This window comes from Prionailurus viverrinus, chromosome E1, assembly GCF_022837055.1.
Source record: "Prionailurus viverrinus isolate Anna chromosome E1, UM_Priviv_1.0, whole genome shotgun sequence".
NCBI lineage: Eukaryota > Metazoa > Chordata > Mammalia > Carnivora > Felidae > Prionailurus > Prionailurus viverrinus.
Genome location: NC_062574.1, coordinates 17,218,528 through 17,242,822, shown reverse-complemented (window position 1 = coordinate 17,242,822; position 24,295 = coordinate 17,218,528). Strand labels below are relative to the sequence as shown.

The 24,295-nt window shown below is 35.7% G+C and overlaps 1 protein-coding gene across 1 annotated transcript in view; it reads left to right on the top strand.

Moving 5' to 3' along the window:
* The window catches only part of TAOK1 (TAO kinase 1), a 146,364-nt gene that overhangs the window by 72,840 nt on the left and 49,229 nt on the right, over window positions 1–24,295 (top strand). The window contains exons 3-7 of the mRNA XM_047832129.1: window positions 15,265–15,336; window positions 18,003–18,104; window positions 19,149–19,194; window positions 19,740–19,836; window positions 22,120–22,233. Of these exons, the coding sequence (XP_047688085.1) occupies window positions 15,265–15,336; window positions 18,003–18,104; window positions 19,149–19,194; window positions 19,740–19,836; window positions 22,120–22,233 (431 nt within the window). The remainder of the gene's footprint in view (window positions 1–15,264; window positions 15,337–18,002; window positions 18,105–19,148; window positions 19,195–19,739; window positions 19,837–22,119; window positions 22,234–24,295) is intronic.

Below are 24,295 nucleotides of genomic sequence, written 5' to 3'. Positions count from 1 at the left end.
GTTTAAGATGGATATCAGGAGCTGGCTTAGAAGAGACCCAGTTAAACACAATATGTGATCAGAGATTGGAAAATAATTCCTATAGAGGACATTACTAAGATAGTTGGTGAAATTTGAGTATGGACTATATATGCACTAGATAATAGTATTCTATCAATACTAAATTTTCTAAATTTGATAATGTATTGGGGTTATTCAAGAGAATGTTTTTGTTCTCAGGAGATATATGAAGAAGTACTTTGGAACCAAGGGTGAGAATATGTATTCTCAAATCCTTTTCAATGATAAGTAATGACAATATGGTGATAATATGTATTTTAGAAAGTTTCAAACCAAATGTGGAAAAGTGTTAACTAAGGATTAATCTATAGTAGTGTCTGGGAAACGATAGCCCATGGGCCAAATAAATCCAGCCTATGAACCACTTTTGCTCAACTTCCAAGTTAAGAATGGTTTTTACAGGGACTCCTGGCTGGCTCAGTCAGTAGAGCATGCCACATTTGATTTTGGGGTTATAAAGTTCGAGCCCCATGTTGGATGTAGAGATTACTTAAAAGGAAGAAGAAGATGCAACAGAAAAAGGATAATATATGTATTTGGCTCAGAAAGCCTAAAATACTACTACTAATATTTCTTTATAGAAAATGTGTGCTGACTTCTGACTTATTGGAAGGCATAACAAAGATTCACTGACCTATACTAACTTTACTGTGTGTCTGAGGGAGGGAAACCAGAAAAATGCTGTTTTAGGAAGTCAGGAAACCTAGGTTCAGATTAGGACCACCCATCAGGAAATGCATGGGTACATGCATGAAAGCCTCAAGGAGTCAAGGGCAGCTACTCATATCAGGTGTTCTTTCTTTCTTTCTTTCTTTCTTTCTTTCTTTCTTTCTTTCCTTTTTATTTGTTTTGAGAGAGAAAGAGGGTGAGTGGGGCATGGGTAGAAAAAGAGGGAGAGCAAGAATCCCAAGCAGGCTCTGTACAGTCAGCACGGAGCCCGATGGCAGGGCTCCATCCAATGAACCATGAGATCATGACCTGAGCTGAGATCAAGTTTGATGCTTAACGGGACTGAGCCATCCAGTGGCCCCAAAGCAGGTGTTTTCTGTTAAATGTCTTGATGTATGGGAAACATGTACCAGGTAAATGAGCAAAGTTTGAATATAGCCCAGAATTGAATATTTTTGCCACAGTTACATTTCTAGGTTACTAACGTTCATATTTCGTGGTATCAAATAAACCTGTGTATGTGTGTATGTAGCATGTGTGTGTATGCATGAATGCATGCTTTGGTTTTTGTTTCCTGTCACTCCTACCCCATGACAGAGCTTAATGTGTGGGGTCTATCTATAGGGTATATAGAGGAAGGACCCTCTCATCAAATTTTTTTTAGATGACTAAAAGGACTTTGTATAATATTTCTGAATTTTCATTAATTGACCATAAGGATCACCTTAAGTTTAAATATACTCTGATTGAGCCAGCTGTCCTAGCTGTCTCATCAGGCAGGTTAATCAAGGGCTGGTATCTTAAGTATTTGAAACCAAGCCAAAGAGTCAGATGTCCAAAAGGACTATCTCTGCATTGCCAGGAAGATAAAAATGTCTTGGGCACCTGCATGGCTCAGTCAGTTAAGCATCCAACCTGAGACAGATCTCAGGTGATGATCTCACAGTTCTTGAGTTTGAGCCCTGAATCAGGCTCTCTGCTGTCAGCAAAGAGTCCACTTCGGATCCTCTCTCCCCCTTTCTCTCTGCCCCTCCCCCGCTCACACTTTCTCTCTCTCTGTCTCTCTCAAAAATAAACATTTAAAAAATATTTTCTCTTTTAGTTTCCAGTATCTTAAATATAAACAGCATGATGTCATTAGATGGGCTACATTGCACTGGCTTAGGAGCCAACTAACTTGCCAACAAATAGGGCAGACCATGTATGATTCTAGCAAATTCATTTATTTATTTTTTAAGTATTTTCTTTGTTTTAAAAAATGAGATGTAATGTTTACCTCTTTTTTCTAGTGTAAGGTTTTGTGAATATATATTCTTTTAGGAGCTTGGCAAGTTTTATATTTTCAGTGGCTATAGCAAATTGTTTAATGTTAATGAAAGATATAAATATACAAAAAAGATATAGAAAGACTATTTACACCTGGTGGTGATTTCAGATCATTGTTAATTGGTTCATTAAAATGGCTCCCAAGTGGATCTTCACAGTTTTATGGCTTCAAACAAAATGATTAGGTGTATACATTTTTTGTTGTATATATATTATATATACATATATATGTGTATATATATATATTAGTTGTATATATTTTTTTCCTACTTTTTTTTTTCTCTCTCTACAGCATTATCTTGTCTTTAGGCCTATAACCAGTTTTGTCTTTACCTTTATTCTCAGGCAGTGAGAATAGATGACATGAAATATTGTACTCTTTTTTTTTTTAATTTTTTTTTTTAACATTTATTTATTATTGAGAGACAGACACAGAGTGTGAGCAGGGGAGGGGACAGAGAGAGGGAGAGACACAGAATCCAAAGCAGGCTCTGGGCTCTGAGCTGTCAGTACAGAGCCTGATGCGGGGCTTGAACTCACAAACTGTGAGATCATGACCTAAACCGAAATCGGTTGCCCAACCAACTGAGCCACCCAGGCGCCCCAGTATTGTACTCTTTAATTACTTACAGTTCATTTATTTCTGTTCTACATAGCATTTGGTTATGTGTATATACAAACACTTAAAACTTTTCTATTCTTTTTTTTTAATGTTTGTTTGTTTTGAGAGAGATAGAGGGAAGGAAGGAGGGAAGGAGAGAGAATCCCAAGCAGGCTCCTTGCTATCAGTGCAGAGCCTAGTGGGAGGGGAGGGGCTCAATCTCAAGAACTGTGAGTTCATGACCTGAGCCAAAATCAAGAGTTGGACACTTAACCAACTGAGCCACTCAGGTGTTCCTCTATTATTATCTTATTCTCTACAAGAAGAATATCCCATCTTCTTTTCACTTTATTTGTTAATATTAATCACTTCAAGGAAAATGTAGAAATTATGTACTCCTCCCTATATCCTTTTTGTAGGGGCATCTGGGTGGCTCAGTTGGTTAAGCGTCCAACTTTGGCTCAGGTCATGATCTCATAGTTTGTGAGTTCAAGCCCCATGTCGGGTTCTGTGCTGACAGCTCAGAGCCTGGATCCTGCTTCAGATTCTGTGTTTCCTTCTCTCTCTGCTGCTCCCCGACTTGTGCTCTGTCTCTCAAAAATAAACAAATGTAAAAAAAAAATATATATATATATGTATATATATGTATATTTATATAATATATATTTTACATACATAATATATATATAAATATATACATATTTATATATACAAAAAATTAATATATATATATTTTTTTGTTGTCGTTGTTGTTGTTGAGAGAGAAAAACCCAAGCAGGCTCTGAGCTGTCAGCGCAGAGCCCAATGCAGGGCTCGATCTCACGAACCAGGAAGTCATGACCTGAGCTGAAATCAAGAATCAGGCACTTAACCAACTGAGTCACCCAAATGCACCAAGTAATCTCTATACCCCATGTGGTGCTCAAACTCACCACCCCAAGATCAAGAGTTGTACAATCCACCAACTAAGCCCACCAGGCACCCCACATTTGCATGCATTATAAATCTAGAATTCAGTGTTAACAGTTTTTGCTTTAGTCCTATATATTTTAAAGAATCTAAGAGAAAAAATAGTTTTAAAATTTATCCACATATTTACCATGTTACATACAACATGATTATTTACTTTGGAAATTCCCAAACAGTTTACAAAAGAATGCCCGGAATTAATACGTGGGTTTAGCAAAGTTGCAGGATACAAGCTCAATATACGAAAACCTATTGTATTTCTGTATGTCTGCAGTGAACAACTGGAACTTGTTTTATTCTAGAAGTACTGTCTGTAATACCCAGAAAATGAAATAACTTCAGTTTAAATTCAACAAAAAATGGACAAGATTTGTATTCTGAAAACCATAAAACATTGAAAAAATTCCAAGGAAACCTAAATAACTGAAGAGATATACTGTGTTGATAGATTGGAAGACTAAATAATGTTATGCTGTCAGCTGTTTCCAGATTGATGTATAGATTCAATGCATTCCCAATAAAAATCCCAGCAGGCTTTTAAAATAGATATTGACAAGCATATTCTAAAATTTGGGGGAAAGCAAAGGAACTAGAATAGCCAAAGCAATTCTGAAAAAGTGAATAAGTTCAAGAACTCAAACCATCTGATTTCAAAAACCTACAGTAATCAAGATAATATGATATTGTTGAAAGGATAAATTCATAAACAAAACCTAGAGTCCAGACATAGACCCATACAAATGTAGTGAACAGATTCCTGGCAAGGGTGCAATGGCAGATCAATGAAGAAAGGATAGATTTTTCAACAAATAGTGCCAGAGCAATTGGACATGCATGTGTATAAAAATAAACTTTGAGGGACACCTGGCTGACTCAATTGGTGGAGTATGCGACTCTTGATCCCAGGATTGTGAGTTTCAGTCCCATGATGGGTGTAAAGATTACTTAAAAATAAAATCTAGGGGTGCCTGAGTGGCTCAGTCAGTTAAGCGTCCAACTTTGGCTCAGGTCATGATCTCACAGTTTTGGGGCTCTGCTTGAACATAGAGCCTGCTTCAGATCCTCTCCACCACCACCCCCAAGCTCTCGCGTCTGTGCTCTCTCTCTCAAAAATAAGTAAACATTAAAATAATGACAAAATCTTAAAAAGAAAAATAAACTTCGACTTACACCTTACATAAAAATTAATGCAAAATGGATTGTATTGCTACATTTAAAGCCTATGAAGCTTCTTAGAATAAAATATAGGAGAAAGTTGTTAACACGAAAAGCATTATCCATCCAAACAGATAAAACTTATAAATTGAGCTTTATCAAAATTAAAAACTTTTGGTTTTTGAAAGATGCTTTTAAGAGATGAAAAGGAAAGCCACAGACTGTCAGAAAGTGTTTTCATGTTACATATATGACAAAGGATTAGTATCCAGAACAAACAGAGAAGACAACTTAATAAAGGTTGTTAAAGCCCCTAATAAACATAGATAAGAAAACAACCTAATAAACATTGAGCAAAAGTCTAAACAGACACATCACCAAAAAAAAAAAAAAAAAAAAAAAAAAAAGATGGTTAATAAAAATATAAAAAGAAACTTAACATCATTAGTTTTAAAGGAAATACAAGTTAAGACCACAGTGAGATATCACTGCATGCCTGTTAGAATGACTTAGAAATAAAGATGAGATGAAAGAAATATAATGCCAAGTACTGGTGAACATGTCAAGCAATTAGAGATCTCATTTATTGCTGGTAGGAATGTAAAATGGTCTAGCCACTGTGGAAAACAGTTTGGCAGTTCTTTCTTTTTTTTTAAACATTTATTTATTTTTGAGACCGAGAGAGACAGAGCATAAGCCGGGGGGGGGGGGGGGGTGGTGGTTGTCAGAGACAGAGAGGGAGACACAGAATCCGAAGCAGGCTCCAGGCTCCAAGCTGTCAGCACAGAGCCCGAGGCGGGACTTGAACTCACAGACCATGAGATCATTACCTGAGCCAAAGTTGGATGCTTAACAGACTGAGCCACCCAGGCGCCCCAACAGTTTGGCAGTTCTTAAAAAAAAGTTAAACATACTATTGTGTTTAACAATCTCACTCCTAAATATTAATCCATGAGAAATGAAAACTCAAGTTCACACAAATGGGGTGCCTGGGTGACTGAGTTGGTTAAGCCTCTAATTTTGGTTCTTGTGATTTGTGGGTCTAAGCCCCACATCAGGCTCTCTGCTGTCAGTACAGAGCCCGCTTTGGATCCTCTATTCCCCTCTCTCTGCCCCCACCTGCTCACTCTCAAAAATAAATAAACATTAAAAATATTTTTAAAAACTATAAATGAATATTTAATGGTAGTTTTGTTGATAATTGCCAAAAATTGTAATCTACTTCACAGTGCATGCCACAAAGAGTGAATTTTACCTGTTTATTAAATGTTCATTAATGTTGATTTAAAAAAAAAAAACTATGTTATGGGGAAACATAAATGGACTACAGACTATAGCAAATGATCCTTACTGTATTATAAAGTTTGTTTTTGAGAGACAGAGACAGACATCCATGAGCAGGGGAGGGGCAGAGAGAGAGGAAGACACAGAATTTGAAGCAGGTTCCAGTGTGGGGCTCAAACGGACAGACCGTGAGGTCATGACCTGAGTTGAAGTCAGACGCTTAACTGACTGAGCCATCCAGGTGCCCTGAACCTTAACTGTATTATAAATGAATAACATAAACACACAGAAGTGGGTGGGAAAGAAAAGAACCTATTCTTAAATGATTTTGGAAACAGTATTTTGGCTGAATAAGACTAAAGGCAAAAGGAACTCTAGTTTCTAGTTTCTCACAGGTGTATGGTTTGGCAATTCTGAAACTATATTGTAGATTTGAATAAGTAAATGTATTATAATATTATAGATAATGAAAACCAGTTTTCTTACTGAGAAGTTACAAATAAAGGGGGGAGGCTAGGTATAACCTTTTGGCGTTGGATTGGAATTGTGAAGGTATTAGTATTTCTGTCTCACACAACACAAAGGTGTGTGTGTGTGTGTGTGTGTGATGTACATACACACACACACACACACACATAATGAAAATTCCTGTTATTAAATGTAATATGACTAAGGGAAATAATTGTTACAACCAGGATCCACTGATAGATGCAAAAATTAGTGGATTAAAGTCTGAGGAGGAACAGGATATATGCATAATCTCAAGTATGGTCCCAAAGATATTTATTAATTGAAATGGGAAAATCAGTGGATAAATCTGACAGACTGCCTTAACTAAGTGATCAAGGTTAATATCAACAGTGTTCACATCATGTACTCCGTCTCTCGACATGACACTGAGGACACATCATTTCTGTGTTGTTCTTATTAATCTAATCGTGAGGAAGTAAACTCAGTTTGGGCACTGTTAACAAAATAACCAATAGTCTTTCAAAAGTGTCAAAGTCATGAAAGACAAAGAAAGGTTGAGGAATTGTCACAGGCTGAAAGACACTAAGGCAACATGATATCCAAGCAATGTAGGATCCTGAAACAGAAAAAAAGGTTTTAGTGGAAAAATTGGTGAACTTCAAATAAAGTCTTAGTTTAGTTAATAGTTAATAACTTGTTAATTTCCTAGTTTTGATAATTGTACTGTACTATGAAAGATATTAACATTATGGGAAGCAGGGTGAAGGATATATGGTAACTGTACTATTTTTGCAACACTTCTATAAGTCTGTAATTATTTCAACGTGAAAAAAATTTTTAAGCTCATTTGTAACCAGAAATTGACTTTTTCTAAAAAAGAAAAGGAAGTTTCTCTTGACTTCAGAGAAATAATGTACGCTTCATAAAGATTCCAGGTGACAAAATTGGTAGCTAAAGAAACATGTTTATTATTTTTAAGATTGTTATTTTATTTTATGAGTGAGCATGAGCAGGGCAGTGGGTTAGAGGGAGTGAGAGAGGGAGAGACAGAGACAAGGAAAGAATCTTAAGCAGGCTCCAGGCTCAGCACAGAGCCACATGTGGGGCTCAATCTCATGACCCTGGGATCATGATCTAAGCCAAAATAAAGAGTAGGATGCTTGGGACACCTGGGTGGCATCTGACCCTTGATTTTGGCTCAGGTCATGATCTCCCAGTTTGTGAGTTTGAGCCCCACAGCAGGCTCTTTGTTGGTTTGTGGCAAAGAGCCTGCTGGGATTCTCCCTCACTCTTTGCCCCTGTGATCTCTGTCTCTCTCAGAATAAATAAACTTAACAAAAAAAGAGTATGATGCTCTCAACCAGCTGAGCCACCCAAGGCACCCCTAAAAATTGTAATTTTAAAAGCAAACCAATGGGGGCGCCTGGGTGGCTCAGTGGGTTAAGTGCCCAACTCTTGATTTTGGCTCAGGTCATGATCTCATGGTTTGTGGGGTCGAGCCCTGTGTTAGGCTCTGCTTACAGAGTGACGCCTACTTGGGATTCTCTCTCTCCTTCTCTCTCTGCCCCTCCCCTGCTCATGCTGAGCTCGCACACTCGCTCTCTCTCAAATGATAACAAATAAATAAATAAAAGCAAACCAATGAACTACTACTCTAAAGTCATAAAACATCTCTAAGAATTCCTTTCTTAATCTGTAGGGGAAAAACTCCATTCACATTCTTTATTTCTTCTTCCTATTAAAATTGCTTATTTTCCCCTCAAGCAACAAATGTTATATAGATGTTTAACATTTTGACAGTTATTATGGATTTAATTTTTTTTAATGGGCACCTTTGGAATAAAATCACAATTTAAAATATTATTCCCCTAGAGAAAATTTGTTTCAAATTCTTAACAATTTGAACTTTTGATTTATATCCCATTTGTAAGTTGGACACAAAAAGAGTAAAGAATAAAAACTCCATCTATAATTTCACTACCCAAGGACAGCTATTATTAACAGTTAGGTATATATCCTTGAAGAATCTTGTTATGTACACATGTCGTAAGTGTGCATTTGATGTTGATCACATTTGTTTACTTTCCAGATTGGACACTAGTTGAAGGAGGAGGGACCTAGAAAACAGATTATTTCAAAAACAAGCTTTTTTTTGTATTATAGTTTTGTCTGTATTTATGCTTGTTCCTCCATATACACTAGTGTGGAGAAATACAGAACACAGGAAAAATACACATAGAATCTTAGAATTGGGCCCAATAAAAGAACCACACTGAGAAAACCCTGACTTGTAGACATTCAGTGTGCCAGTAGTATTTTTTAAATTGACTGTTTTTATTGAGTACAATTTATGTACATAAATATACAGATATTAAATGTATATAGTTTGATGAAATTAGACAAATTATGCCCCTACACAACCAACAATTCAAGATACAGAATGGTGACAGTTGTGGGGAATAGAATGGAAGAGATAGAGGATGGAATGATCCTTGTTTGAATTCACCTCTTTGGGTAATAAATGTTTTACATATTTAAAAATTAAAATTTACTCAGTATGTGGGGGGGGCATGTCACTGAAATCAAAGGAAAACAAGAACAATGAATCCAACTGTATTTCAGGTATAACCACATTGGAGGACAGAATAGAACTAATGCAAGTAACTTTTGTACACAGTATTTTAACTATATACCCTCAGTCTTGGGAGAAAGAAACTGGAGACAAATTTTCAACTCTTAATACATTTCTTACATATTCAGATGGATGTGACAGTTCTGAAACTATGTGTTAAAGGATTGAGCAGTGAATAATACTGATATTATTTAAAATTTTTTTAACGTTTATTTTTGAGAGAGAGAGCAAGCACTTGGGAGCTGGGAAGGGGCAGAGAGAGGAAGACAGGATCTGAAGCAGGCTCCAAGCTGTGAGCATAGAGCTCGAGGTGGGGCTTGAACTCACGACCGTGAGATCATGAAGAGTCAGCCACTTAACAGACTGAGCCACCGAGGGGCCCCAATATTGATGTTATTTAGAGTCAGGATCCTAACTTCGAAAGAAGAGAGAAATATGGAATCAGGGAAAGTAAGGAAGAACCCTGTGGGATTTGATAGGATATATCTTCTTTGTCTGTCTGTCTGTCTGTGTGTCTCTATCTACCTACCTACCTACCTACCTATCTACCTATCTACCTATCTATCTGCTGCAAGAAGGTCACCGCAGTGATACCTCAGTACCAGAGAATATTCAGATCTTGAATTCCTCACTAAACCGAGCAAGAGCTCCTTGGAGTAATGGCTCATTCTGTTTCAGGGCTAGAACATTAAAAGATAAGCCTTAGAAAATCTTGTGCCAGAAAGTTAAAAAAGTGCTTTAGAAAAAAAAGATGGGGCCTGGCAAAAGGACATGAAACCAGAGTGAGGGGGCTCCCACTGGCCAAATCTGGAATTATTTGAGCATCAATATAAAATGGTAATGGATTGGGGTACCTGGGTGGCTCAGTCGGTTAAGCAACTGACTTCAGCCCAAGTCATGATCTCGCAGTTTGTGAGTTCAAACCCAGCAGCAGGCTCTGTGCTTACAGCTCAGAGCCTGAAACCTGCTTCGGATTCTGTCTCCCTCTCTCTACCACTTGCCTGCTCACTCTGTATCTCTCTCTCTCTCTCTCTCTCTCTCTCTCTCTCTCAGTAGTAATTAAACATTAAAAAAAAATTGTAATGGTAATCGATTATAGCCTATTGAATAAAAATAGGAATCCGTCATTTCCATGACAGATAATAGATGGATGAATAAAAAGGGAGGGCTTTTCCCTATGTGTCTCTCTCAAAAATAAATAAACATTAAAAATTAAAAAAAAAAAGGAGGGCTTTTCCTTATAACAGAATGCTGACTGTTAAATGTGAAGGGAATGGTAGAGTTGGAAAAAATCAGCATTTTGTAATCATAGTGAAGATTGTTTGGGGCTAGAAACTTCAGCGGTTGGTAATCTAGGGGAAAAGTTTTTGGAGCAGGATGTTTACGTGATTTAAAAGTATCTCTCCACAGTGGTGCCTGGGTGGCTCAGTAGGTTAAGCCTTTGACTTTTGATTTTGGCTCAGATCATGATCCCACAGCAGGCCCCTCCCTGACAGTGCGGAACCTGCTTGGGATTCTCTCTCTGCCCCTCCCCTGCTTGTGCTCAGTCTCTCAAAATAAATAAATAAACTTAAAAAAAACATCTCTTCACAAATTCCTTGTTAGATACAAGGTAGAAAATAGTAACTCTAACTATATACATTGGAAAAGAAGAGACAGTGCTTGAGTGGGTTATAAAAATTAGTAACATCAAGGAGGAACAGACAGACCTTGTATACCTACAGATATGACACCCTGAAAATCAGGACACGATATTACTCTTGTAGTATTTTGGCCAAGGACATATAACCAGAATCTAATCTTGAAGAAATGCCAGACAAGCACAAATTTAATAACATTCTATAAAATATCACTGCATATTTTTTAAAAAATGACAGTGTCATAAAAGACAAAGGTTGAGGAATTGTTCTAGATTAGAGGAGACTAATAAGGCATGATGAGGAGGCACAACATGTGGTCCCAAAGGAGAGAAAAACATTTGTAGACATTACATATTTTTATTTTTAGACATAATAGGCAAAGGATCTCATTTTGTCATTTAATTTTAATGTAATCATTACTAATAAGTTTGGATTTTAATAAATTATACTAATTTTTTTAATTTACTATTTTATTTAAGAAACTTTTTTAACATTATTGAGAGACAGACACAGAGCGTGAGCAGGGGAGGGGCAGAGAGAGAGGGAGACACAGAATGCAAAGCAGGTTTCAGGCTCTGAGCTGTCAACACAGAGCCGATGTGGGGCTCAAACTCACAAACCACAAGATCGTGATCTGAGCCGAAGTTGGATGATTGAGTGAGCCACCCAGCAGCCCCTTTAATTTACTATTATAAAATATCTTAGCATTGCAGAAGATTTTGCAGTTACAGTAAAGAGTTTTTCCCTGTAATTTTCTTTTTTTTTTTTTTAATTAAAAAAAATTTTTTTAACATTCATTTTTGAGAGTGAGAGAGAGCATGAGCAGGGGAGGGTCAGAGAGAGAGGGAGACACAGAATCCAAAGCAGGCTCCAGGCTCTGAGCTGTCGGTACAGGGCCCTACGTGGGGCTTGAACTCACAGAGTGTGAGATCATGACCTGAGCTGAAGTCAGATGCTTAACCGACTGAGCCACCCAAGCACCCCTTTCCATGTAATTTTCACCCATTTCTCTTAATGTTAACATGTTATATAATGTTTTATCAACATTACCTTTATCACAGCTAAGAAATCAATATTGATCAAATGATACTATAAACCAGATACTCAGAGTTTTCCAGTTTTTAAAACTACTGTCTCTTCTGTTTTTAGAATCTGATCCAGAATATTGATTTGCATTTGGTATACCCTCTTTTATTTTTTAATGTTTACTTATTTTTGAGAGAGAGAGAGAGAAAGAGAACAAGCAGGGGAGGAGCAAAGAGACAGGGAGACATAGAATCTGAAGCAGGCTCCAGGCTCTGAGCTGTCAGCACACAGCCCATTGCAGGGCTTGAACCATGAACTATGAGATCATGACCTGAGCTGAAGTCATATATTCAACCTACTGAGCCATCTAAGCACCCCTGGTATACCCACTTTTAAATCAAGCTTTATCTTAGGTTAATTAAAAAGTGCAGCTGTTTAATGCAAAACAGTGAGATTGGATCCTTCATACCATATGTAAAAATTCAAAATGGATCAAAGAGGGGCGCCTGGGTGGCTCAGTCGGTTAAGCATCTGACTTTGGCTCAGGTCATGATCTCTCGGTCTGTGAGTTCTAGCCCCGTGTCGGGCTCTGTGCTGACAGCTCAGAGCCTAGAGCCTGTTTCAGATTCTGTGTCTCCCTCTCTCTGACCCTCCCCCATTCATGCTCTCTTTCTGTCTCAAAAATTAAAAATAAACCTTAAAAAAATTTTTTTTTCCAAAATGGATCAAAGACCTATATGTAATAGTTAAAACTATAACACTTTAGAAGAAAACATAGGGGTAAATCTGCACAATCTTGGTTTTGGCAAAGGATTCTTAGATATGACACCAAAAGCATGAGCGACAAAAGAAAGTAGATAGGGCCGTCTAGGTGGCTCAGTCAGTTAAGCGTCTTGACTTCAGCTCAGGTCATGATCTCATGGTTCATGGGTTCAAGTCCCACATTGAGCTCTTTGCTGTCTACACAGAGTCCACTTCCGATTCTCTGTCCCCCTCTGTCTCTCCCCTGCTCACATTCTCTCTTTCAAAAATAAATGGGCGCCTGGGTGGCGCAGTCGGTTAAGCGTCCGACTTCAGCCAGGTCACGATCTCGCGGTCCGGGAGTTCGAGCCCCGCGTCAGGCTCTGGGCTGATGGCTCAGAGCCTGGAGCCTGCTTCCGATTCTGTGTCTCCCTCTCTCTCTGCCCCTCCCCCGTTCATGCTCTGTCTCTCTCTGTCCCAAAAATAAATAAACGTTGAAAAAATAAATAAATAAATAAAATAAATAAATAAAACATTAAAAAATGTTTTAAATACAAAAACTGGACTTCATCAAAATAAAAAAAACTTCTGTGTTTCAAAACTTGGAAAGACAATCTACAAAACAGGAGAAAATATTTTTAAATCACATATCTGATAAGGGATTTGTCTAGAATATAAAGAACTCTTATAACTCAGTCATGAAAAGACAATTTAAAAATGGGTAAAGGATCTGAATTAACATTTCTCCAAAGAAGATACGCAAATGGCCACGAAGCACAAAAAATGATGCTTAACATCATTAGTCATGAATCTTGAAAACATTATGCTAAATGAAAGGAGCAAACACAAAAGACCACATACAGTTCCATTAAAAAAATTAAAAAAAAATTTTTTTAATGTTTATTTTTGAGAGAGAGAGAGAGAGAGAGAGCAGGGAGGGGCAGAGAGAGAGAGGGAGACACGGAATCCGAAGCAGGCTCCAGGCTCCCAGATGTCAGCACAGAGCCCAACGCAGGGCTTGAACTTAGGAATCATGAGATCATGACCTGAGCCGAAGTTGGACACTTAATCGACTGAGCCACCAGGCGCCCCCCAAACAGTGTCTTTTTTTTTTTTTTTAATTTTTTTTTTTTCCAACGTTTATTTATTTTTTTTGGGATAGAGAGAGACAGAGCATGAACGGGGGAGGGGCAGAGAAAGAGGGAGACACAGAATCAGAAACAGGCTCCAGGCTCTGAGCAATCAGCCCAGAGCCTGATGCGGGGCTCGAACTCACGGACCGCGAGATCGTGACCTGGCTGAAGTCGGACGCTCAACCGACTGCGCCACCCGGGCGCCCCAACAGTGTCTTTTTTTAAAAAGTTTTTAAAGCAATGCTATAGAGGTATAATTTACATATGTGCTATTTATTTTTTTAACAAGTTTTGAGGCATGAGTTACATACCGTAAGTTCACCAACTTTAATTGTGCATTCCAATGATTTTAGCAAATAGGAGTTATAGCTGTCATCATAATTAATTTTAGAGTATTTTGACCTTTTGGAATTTATTAAAGTCTAAACTGAAGATCATTTCTTCCACAGGTGATTTGAAATGGTCTTGACCCTTTTATGAACTCAATACTGTGTGTGTGTATATATACATATAATAAGAGTTTGGCCTTCCTTTCCAAGAGTTAAAAATTGTCTTTCTGTTACATTTTTATTACTTTTTTCAGAAGTTCCATAAGAATGGTAAATAATTGTGATATCATTGTAGCATTCTAATTCTGATTAGCAGTTGTTTACAATAGACATGATTTGTCATGTTGAGGAATTACCTTTCTCATCTGGGTTTTCTAGGAATTTTACCTTTCCTGCAGCTGAGTACATTTAGCATTCGGCCTTTCCTGCATTTCTAGCATTTATTGAGCATTTACATAATATTTTTCCCCTTTAACTTAAAAAAAATTGAAATGATGAAGTGTTTTCCTATTATCAGAGTCTTTTGCATTTATATGATTGTAGTATATTTTATCCAAATGAAAATTTCTTTTAATGCCATGTAATATTTGGTTTTTAAATTTTATTTAGAGCTTTTATCTATATTTTCAAACAAAATTGGTACTCTATTTTGTGCTATTTGTGAGGTTTTAGTTATTGGGGTTATACTGCCTTCATAAAACTAATGGGATATCTTTTCCTTTGTTCCCACTTATATCTTGGAAATTTCCCCTGGTAAAACTATTTTCTACTTAAGGCTATTTTAAAGATAATTAATTGGTATTCAATCTGCCACCATTGTTTTTTTTTTACATTTTTTCTTTAGATCAGTTTTATTAATTCTTACCTAGAAAACTGTCCATTTCGTTGAGATTTCAAAATCGATTAGCATAGACTTACATATACTAACTAGTCTTGTTTTCTTTCTGTGTATAGTACTATTAAAATTTCTAAAAAAAAAAAAAATTTTCTATATTTTTTCTCTCAAGTAGATCACTAAAAATAAACTTGCTTTATTTTTCTTTCCAAAGTATGAGCTCCTGGATAATTTGATAAATTTTCATATATATTTATTATTTTTTAAGGTATTTGAAAGCACTTTTGATGTCCTTTTTGACATGATAGCTTATAAATGCTTTTATGCTCAGAGAGATAAATAATTGCCCAGATTTATTGTGTTCATTTTCACAACGGTCCTTTATTTTTTTAGGCACGAGATGTGCGCACCAATGAAGTGGTGGCTATCAAGAAAATGTCTTATAGTGGGAAGCAGTCTACTGAGGTGGGTGAAATATATCCATTCTTACTGGTATGTTAGAGAATGACATACTGGTTTTAATTAGGGGTAGATGGGAATTCTTTCAGAAACATAAAACGTACCTAAAGAAAAGTGTAGAAATATTAAGTGTCTATCGCAGTGAATTTTCTTTCAGAAACTAAATATACCCATTAAAATTGTGCCTAGAACCTTAAACAGGACATTTGTGGCATGCCAAAAGCCTTCCAGCTTGTGTCCCTTGCTTTTAATTTTTTAGTATATGTGCTGCTGAAGTGAGCTTATTACTTTTTTAAACTGTGGTTTAATACATAACTCTATCATAGAGAAATTACCAGTTTCTGAGGAGGTAAACTAGAGTAAGATACATTTAACAATAAATTATATTGAGTATAATTTTTTAGTGGTTTAGAAATTGTGTAAGACTTATTTTAAACAAACTTTAATAATCAACAGGCAGTATAGTCTGAAAAATGGGCAGTGTGTAATAATTTGAGAAACAAAAAATAAAATTACTGATTCTACATTGATACCACTTTAGTTCTCTATTACTCAATTAGTTCTTGTCAGATTGTATTTATTCTATTTATTATATGAATTCATTTTATAACATGTAGTTTTTTAAATACAGAATCTTTAGGCTTTAATTTTTAAATTTAGTGATTGTAATTGCGATACAATACATTTAACAAAATTTAACATTTTAACCATTTTTAAATGTACAGTTCAGTGGCATTGAAGACATTCACATTGTCATGCAGTCATCATGGCCATTCTTCTCCAGAACTCTTTTCATCTTGGAAAACTGAAATTCTGTACCCATGAAACAATAATTCTCCATTCTCTCCTTCCCTTGGAAATCATTACTCTACTTTCTGTCTCTAGGAATTTGACTACTTTAGGTGTCTCACATAAGTGAAATCATGCAGTATTTGCCCTTTTGTGAGTGGCTTATTTCACTTAACATAACGTTCTCAAAGTTAATCCTTGTTATAATATGTGTCAGAATTGCTTCCTTTTTAAGGTTGGGTAGTTGTCTGTATGTGTGTATAAACGACCACATTTTGTTTATCCATCCATTCATTTGTCAGTGGAAACTTAGGTTGCTTCCACCACTTAGTTATTGTGCTGCTATGAACCTGGGTATACAAATACTTCTGTGAATCTCTGCTTTCCGTAATTTCAGGTGTATGCCCAGAGGTGGAATTGCTGGGTTAGTCTTCACTTTTTAAACATTTTGGTTTTCTATACCTTTGGAATCTCTATTTTATGGTAAATCAGGGTTTTGTGAAGATCGTACAGTGGGTATGGTAACACTACTGATTATTTCATTCTTCCATTATTTTGATACCAAAAAAAAAAATCTTCTAAAAATTCCTAAAACTCCTAAAAAAATTCCATTTCTTATAAGTTCAGTCTAATTTTATTTGCCATTTCTATAGCACAACTTCAGAAGTAGTTTTCACAGCAGACTGGTACTGTGTTGGAGTCTGTTTGATTAGTTACACCTAGAAGAAAGAATCATTTTAGTGTATCATCTTTTCACATCTAATACTCCTTCCAGAATGTTAGGAATAGTCCTCATGAAAGTCTTTTCTCCGTTTACAAATACAGGCTTTGTTGTGTTCTGAATTTGTGTTCCAGAGCATTCAAATATGAAATTTAAAACCCATGAAATATTTTCTGAATTGAGGATCTTGTATCATACACATTTTATATAAAACACTGTACATATTTCACTGTATTTTGTTGAGGACTTGTGAAATAAAATAGGAAATACATGATCTTAAATTTTAGTACAAAACATTCCTTAAAGTTTTCTATTATGCTAGTTTCCCTGCCTTAAGAAATGTGGCCTGTTAGTGGAAAACCTTGAACAAGAGCCAAAAGCAGATTCCTAGTTTCCTTCCCACATCTACTAAACCCTTAGATTCTTTGATTTTTGGACCCAAGGACCTGTTTTTTCAGAGTTGTCTGGTTGCTTCTTAAGAGTAAGTATGTTTAGGATATGATGAAAGTGTCTAAGGTTGTCTTGGAGTAGCTTATGTCCAAAGATTTATCTGTATTTCCTCATAGCTGTCAGTGAAGAAGGCTCTTAAGTAAAATTTGTAAGAAAATGTTTTCATACAGCTTGCTTTTTCTGTGAACTTTCCTACATAATAACAATTGTTTGCTAGCATTTAGCAAGTATACATTTAGGAATTTAAATAGAACAGTAATTATTTGAGTTTTAAAAACAAACAATCTTAATATTTGGTACAAGACATAAGCCAGAAACACAATAGATCACCTTTATGAGATGTAAATTATATGTTAGTAAAGCTGCAAATAAGAAAGGGGAAGCTGAACTGAAGAAAAATCACTAAATATAGCATGTAATTTTTATCAACATCCTTGGTGTGTGGTTGTAAAATTTTAATGATACTCATTGATGATAAATTTTATCAAATTAAAATTTATTCTACCTTGAATAAAATACTTTTATAAATTATATAATTGAGTTTAAAGTATATAAATGTGATTTCTTTTAAATTTGTTAGTTTGATATTTAAATATTACAAATAAAGCATAAACCCTGCTTACTCTAGTTATTCCTTTTTTTCTTATATAGCTTTCTAAAGGAAAGCAACTTTTCATAATTCTTTCTTTTATTCCTTTTTTTCTCCCCACAGAAATGGCAGGATATTATTAAGGAAGTCAAGTTTCTACAAAGAATAAAACATCCCAACAGTATAGAATACAAAGGCTGCTATTTACGTGAGCACACAGCATGGGTAGGTGTTTTCTCCCCTTGCTGTAATTTAGTTGGTTTTGGTTTAGAATTAATTAATTCAAGAATGTTTCAAAATGGTTGTGTAAAGCCATGCAAAAACACCTTGAAATTCTGAGAGAGGAAGAGCAGCTTTTCTTAGAACTCCTTGGCAATAAGAGATAATAGAACTTTTGCAAGTTTACTACAGAGATTTAACTGACCTTTATGTGCATGGTAAACTGCTCTCTGACATTTTTTAGTAGCATCATTTTTCAAATGGTTTATCAAACATTGTAAAAACAATCCTATTATTCAATGATGAAAGTTAGCATACCTTTTTGACATAAATATATTATAATCTATTTAACCACAAAGATCTTGGTGAAGTCTTAGTGACTCTTGGTGAAGTATGAACTGATTATAATTCCTTGGCTGAATAATACTAACTGTAGAGAATTGAGACACTTTATTACAAAGGGTAGAGATTAATTTTGTCTTGTTACCATTGAGGTGACAAAGCAGTAATCCAGCAGTGATATAGGCATAGTAACTGCATCTTTAAAGAGGAAAAGGCCACATTTTCTTTTAACAGAAATGATCCCCAAGGGTAATAATAGGGCCTACCTTATAAGGTGGTTGTGAGGATTAAATTAGTTAATGTACATAAGATACCTGACCCACAGGAGGTGCTCTGCGTTTGCTTTAAAGAAACATTTAAACTGTAACCTAAAGTTTGTGCATATAGATCCAGAGGACAGTTTTCCATTTCCTAACAGTAATTCCTAACAAGTAACTATATTCCTTTATAGTTTTAGTTAGTAAGTATCAATGAAATACACATCTTATACATGTGATTATATGTTGGCATAAAAAAATTAATGTATCGTTGGCTTAACCCTATCATTTAACAAATTGTTAAATGTATAAATTTTTTTTTTTAAGGTAAATGATGACTAGTGTTTGCTTGACATCAAACCATGTTCTTGATCTCCTTGGTGAATTTATTTTATCTCAAATAGAATCTTTTTACTAATTTAATGCTTTTATAATTTTTCTTCCTATGTAGCTGGTAATGGAATATTGCTTAGGATCTGCTTCAGATTTACTGGAAGGTAGGTTTCCTTTAATTATTAAAGGTAAAAATTATTAACAAAATAAAATGAGAATTCCATATGATTTTCTTAAATACTATAAAAGCTTTCCACAAAGAGTAAGAACCTTAGCCTTTTGTAGGTTCTTAGCATGGTATGCACTATTCTGTAGTAGCAAAACTAGGTGAGTTTTCTTACATTATGACTTTGTAACAAGCATTTTTCTTCCTTCTTTGTCATTTAGCTTAATCTGTCCCTTCTGTTCAGAATGAAGATGTGTGAGAATAAAGGGAGAACTTCTCTTCTGTTACTTTTGTTTTTATAATCAACTAATTCTTACATGTTGTTAGCTTAGGGGAAAATTGGCTGTGAACTATTTACTTAACAGCTAAGCACAACTGTAATACTAATTATAAAGTTCAATAGCCTTGTTTCATTGTCTTGGGAAGTAAATCTTCTTGTTAAATGTTAGTTTTCAAAAATAGCCACATATATTAGATATGTTTATCTTTTTGAACAAAAATATTCTGTATAGTAATTATTTTCCAATAAATTCTTATTTTAAGTTCACAAAAAGCCATTACAAGAAGTGGAAATAGCAGCAATTACACATGGTGCTCTCCAGGGATTAGCCTACTTACATTCTCATACCATGATCCATAGGTAAGCACTTTAAAAATTATTATGTATTAGCAGCAAATGGCTTATTGCGTTTATCAACCCTGGAACTTATTAACCCTGTAAGTTGTGTTGGTTGTAGCCAAATAAAGGCATTTCAGAATCTTAAAAACATATGTTTTTTAGGTTGTCCTACAAACATTTGATCTCCCTTTAGGTTTATTTTTATCTTTGTCTGCATGTGTTACTGGGTTTTCGGACATATGTGCACTTTATAGATTGTGGTAGGAATTTAATTGTAGCATCATTTAATTTGTAAAGTGGAAAAGACATTGGGGATTATATAGTCTTACCTTTTTTGAATTTACAAATAAAGGAATTGAAGCCCCAATTCGTGACTACTTTTTCCGAAGTTCTTACAAAGCCAAATAAACTAGACGAGAACTAAATCTAGGTGTTTTGTCCTTCCAGTAACTGATAATGCTAGAGTTGTGCCATTGATCCCACAACATAGACTGAACACTCTTTATGCTGTTGAGCGTTAATCCTTGATAATCCATAATCATGGGTAATACTTTAAGATTAAACAAACTATTTTAGGGCAGTCTGGGTGGCTCAGTCAGTTAAGTATCTGACTCTTTTGGCCCAGGTCATGATCCCACGGTTCGTGGCATCCACCTTCGTGTCAGGCTCGAGCTTCCATCGTACCACCGGGCTTGTGCTGGCACTGGGGAGTCTGCTTGGGATTCTTTGTCACTTCTCTTTCTGTCCTTCCATCCACTCACATCCTGTCTCACTCTTGCTGTCTCAAAAAAAAAAACAAAAAACTGAACTTTTATAATGTATTTTTAGCATTGATTTAGGTTTTGTCTATTTTAGAAGGAAACTAGCTCTTTTTTTTCATATATGTGAACCAGGCAATACATATTAAACTATATAGTAGAGTCACTGTGAGTTAAATGGCTTATCATTTTTTAGATGAGGATAGTAAGGTCCAAGAGAAATCCACATGCTAATAATAATAAATAAGTAAATGGAAGAGTTGGAATTAGAAACTAAGGTCTTATCAACATCAAAGTACCTCTCCTCTTTCAAGAAATAAGTGGAAGGATGGTGTACTGGGGTGGCTCAGTTGGTTAAGTGTCCAACTCTTGATTTTGGCTCAGGTTATGATCTTCAAGTTCTTGGGATCTGAGCCCCATGTCCTGACAGCATAGAGCCTGCTTGGGATTCTCCTTCGCCTCTCTCTCTCTGCCCATCCCCTGCGTGTGCGTGCTGTCTCAAAAATAAATAAATAAACTTTAGGGACGCCTGGGTGGCTCAGTCGGTTGGGCGTCTGACTTCAGCTCAGGTCACGATCTCGCGGTCCGTGAGTTCGAGCCCCGCGTCAGGCTCTGGGCTGATGGCTCAGAGCCTGGAGCCTGCTTCCGATTCTGTGTCTTCCTCTCTGTCTGCCCCTCTCCCATTCATGCTCTGTCTCTCTCTGTCTCAAAAATAAATAAACGTTAAAAAAAATAATAATAAATAAATAAACTTTAAAAAATAAAAAATAAGTGGAAGGAAAAAGATTTATTTAATATTATATCCATTACAATACTATAGTAAGAATTGACAAGTGCTTGGAATTTTTTTTTGAAAGGTTAAATGTATGTTATGGTGCCAGTTGGACATATAATCCCATTATATAAATACTCATAATTTTCTTATTTTGCATGAACAGTATGTTTGCTGACTTTAAAAAGTAAGCTTGGAAATAAATTTGGGATCTTTGGATACTATATTATCTGTGTGCTTCAGTTTTCATTTCATGTTTAGTTAGAACTATGCTAAGGTTTGGAAATGAGAAGAATAACCTTGAAAAAAATTTTGGGTATGAAATTTCTCTTTCTTTCTTTCATTAAATGGTGTACTCAAATTATATTATTATATTATATTATACTATACTGTACTATACTATACTATATATGTATAGTATATATTATTATGGAGTGGTCAGCTAATTAAATTCCATTTTTAAAACCACTATTTGCAACAATAAACAGGAACTCAAATATAAACTATGCTCTAATTACTTGATTTTTCTGTCTTGTTTTTACTGCCATTTTGTGTTCTCTTTTAGAAAATTGTTACTGTATATTTATATTACTTCCGTATTTCTTGTTTTCTAATGTGGATCTTACATCTCCTTGTCCTAATTGAGAGATTATCCAAGGACTTAATTATTTTGATTTCTCCTTCCCTATTTTAAAAACTTTTATTTGATTTTTATCATCTCAACATAATCTAATGAAGGAAAGAGAAATAATTTTCTGTGTTCCTTAAACCCAGAGATATCAAAGCAGGAAATATCCTTCTGACAGAACCAGGCCAGGTGAAACTTGCTGACTTTGGATCAGCTTCCATGGCATCTCCTGCCAATTCTTTTGTGGGAACGCCATATTGGTAAGAATAATCCTATTTGCTATTGATCCTCATAATTGAAATAGGCGATGTGTGGTGATACTTTTTCAGATGCCTTATCTTTTTCCTGGTAATATAATGTTATTTTGGACGTCTTAACTTTAAACCTCGTTAGTTTCAAATACAGATTTGGAGTGCTGCCCTTGGATCTCCTGTTTTTTCATTTGTCCTCTTGATATTTTCTTCCATATCATAACCTGCATCATATTTTGGGTGTGGGAGTGAAAAAATTCAATGAAATCCAAGTGAGGAGAAGATAGAAATGCTAAGTGGAAATTTCTGTGTGTTCTTTAGATTGATACTTACTGTGTCTTCAGACTAGGAGTATCGGAAGGCTGATAGCTGATTTAGAGTTTTTTGGTTTTATTTTTAATTATGAAGAATTTCACATACTCATTAAAGTAGACAAAAGTTTAATGAAGCCTCACATACCAGTCACCCAACCCAATAAAAGTCCTGCCCTATGTACTCATTTCTCTCTCCTTCCTCCCCACCTCCCCCCCCCACCCTGCCAGTTATTATGAAGCAAATTCTAGGCATCATCTATTTTATCCGTAAATAATTCGTTATTAATGTCAGTAAGTTTGAAGGGAATAATTGTCCAGATCTTCAACTCCCACATGTTCTCTGTGTATAGTGAGAGTGATGTCTTAGGTCCACTACATCTTCTTTACCACCCACTTTCCAAATCTCCCTCTCTCACTTTATAAAGGAAGGACTTCTTACCCATCCTGAATATTACAATGATGCGTTGGTCTGGGATGTAATAGCCTCAAAGCAATAGCAGAAGTACAGTTTGAGAGAATGTATAGTAATTATCAGAAATACTGAAGAGTCAGGATACAAAGTCTTAGCAAGCCCTTGTCCCTTTCGAGTCCTCTTCCTCCCCTTCCTTTTACTCCTTGCTTTTTCTCTCTCCCCAGTTATCTTCTCTCCCTTCTTTTTTTCTAGTGTAAAATTCATAACTGAGATGGCTGTCATAGGGACACATTAACATGTTGGCATTGAAAATGAAGTCAGACTTTTTTGACAGAAAGTGATTCTGATTTGACTGATTGATAGGACAGTGAAGACTGGCTTTGGTAATTTGGCCACACAGCAGTGTGTTGTTGTTACTGCTGTTTAATAAAACAACTCTGTAACTCCACATTTTAAATATCTTTAAATCACATATACAATATAAAGTATATACATAAGCTGCACATTATATCCTTTGTAGCTATTAAATTATAAAATATAGAGAATGTAAAAGTATACAAGGGGATAAATAGATTTCTTAAATTCATTGGAGGTAAACAAAAACTTGAAGAGTTTTTACTCTTCCACTGCTCTAGATGATCAAAAATTTCTTATGTAGAACTCTAGTTTAGATAGAGTCCATTTCCCTTCTATAAAAAAGGGTTCTGTGAGCAAATTATATTTCTTAATGATTCTTCTGTTTAGAAATTAATGATGAATATTAGATACTAAAAAAGCCCTGAAAAGTTCTACAAATAAAAAACAAAATTACCCTGTTTAGCTCTCCTTAACTTAGTAATTTCCCAAACTTACTTCAACATTTTAAAGAACACCTTGGAAACACTCTTCTATTGACCATTGAAAATTTACTTTATTTACATACTTGTTAATTTGTATATAGAGAATTTGGAGCATAGTAACGAGGTACATATTTGGATGTCTTTACACTTACACGCAGACACACACACTCACATACACTGGGGTGTCTGGTGACAATCCTACTGAACATTAGCAACTGTTCTAAGGGTCAGTCTGTGCTTAACACCAAAAACAGATGAAGTATAGTACCACCAAAAAAGTTTAGACTCTAAGGGCACCTGGGTGGCTTGGTCAGGTAAGCGTCTGACTTCCGCTCAGGTCATGATCTCACAGTTTGCGAATTCAAGCTCTGCCTCAGGCTCTGTGCTGAAAGCTCAGAGCCTGGAGCCTGCTTTGGATTTTCTGTCTCCCTCTCTCTCTCTCTCTCTCTCTGCCCTTCCCCACTCACACTGTCTCTCCCGCTCTCTCTCAAAAATAAACATTAAAA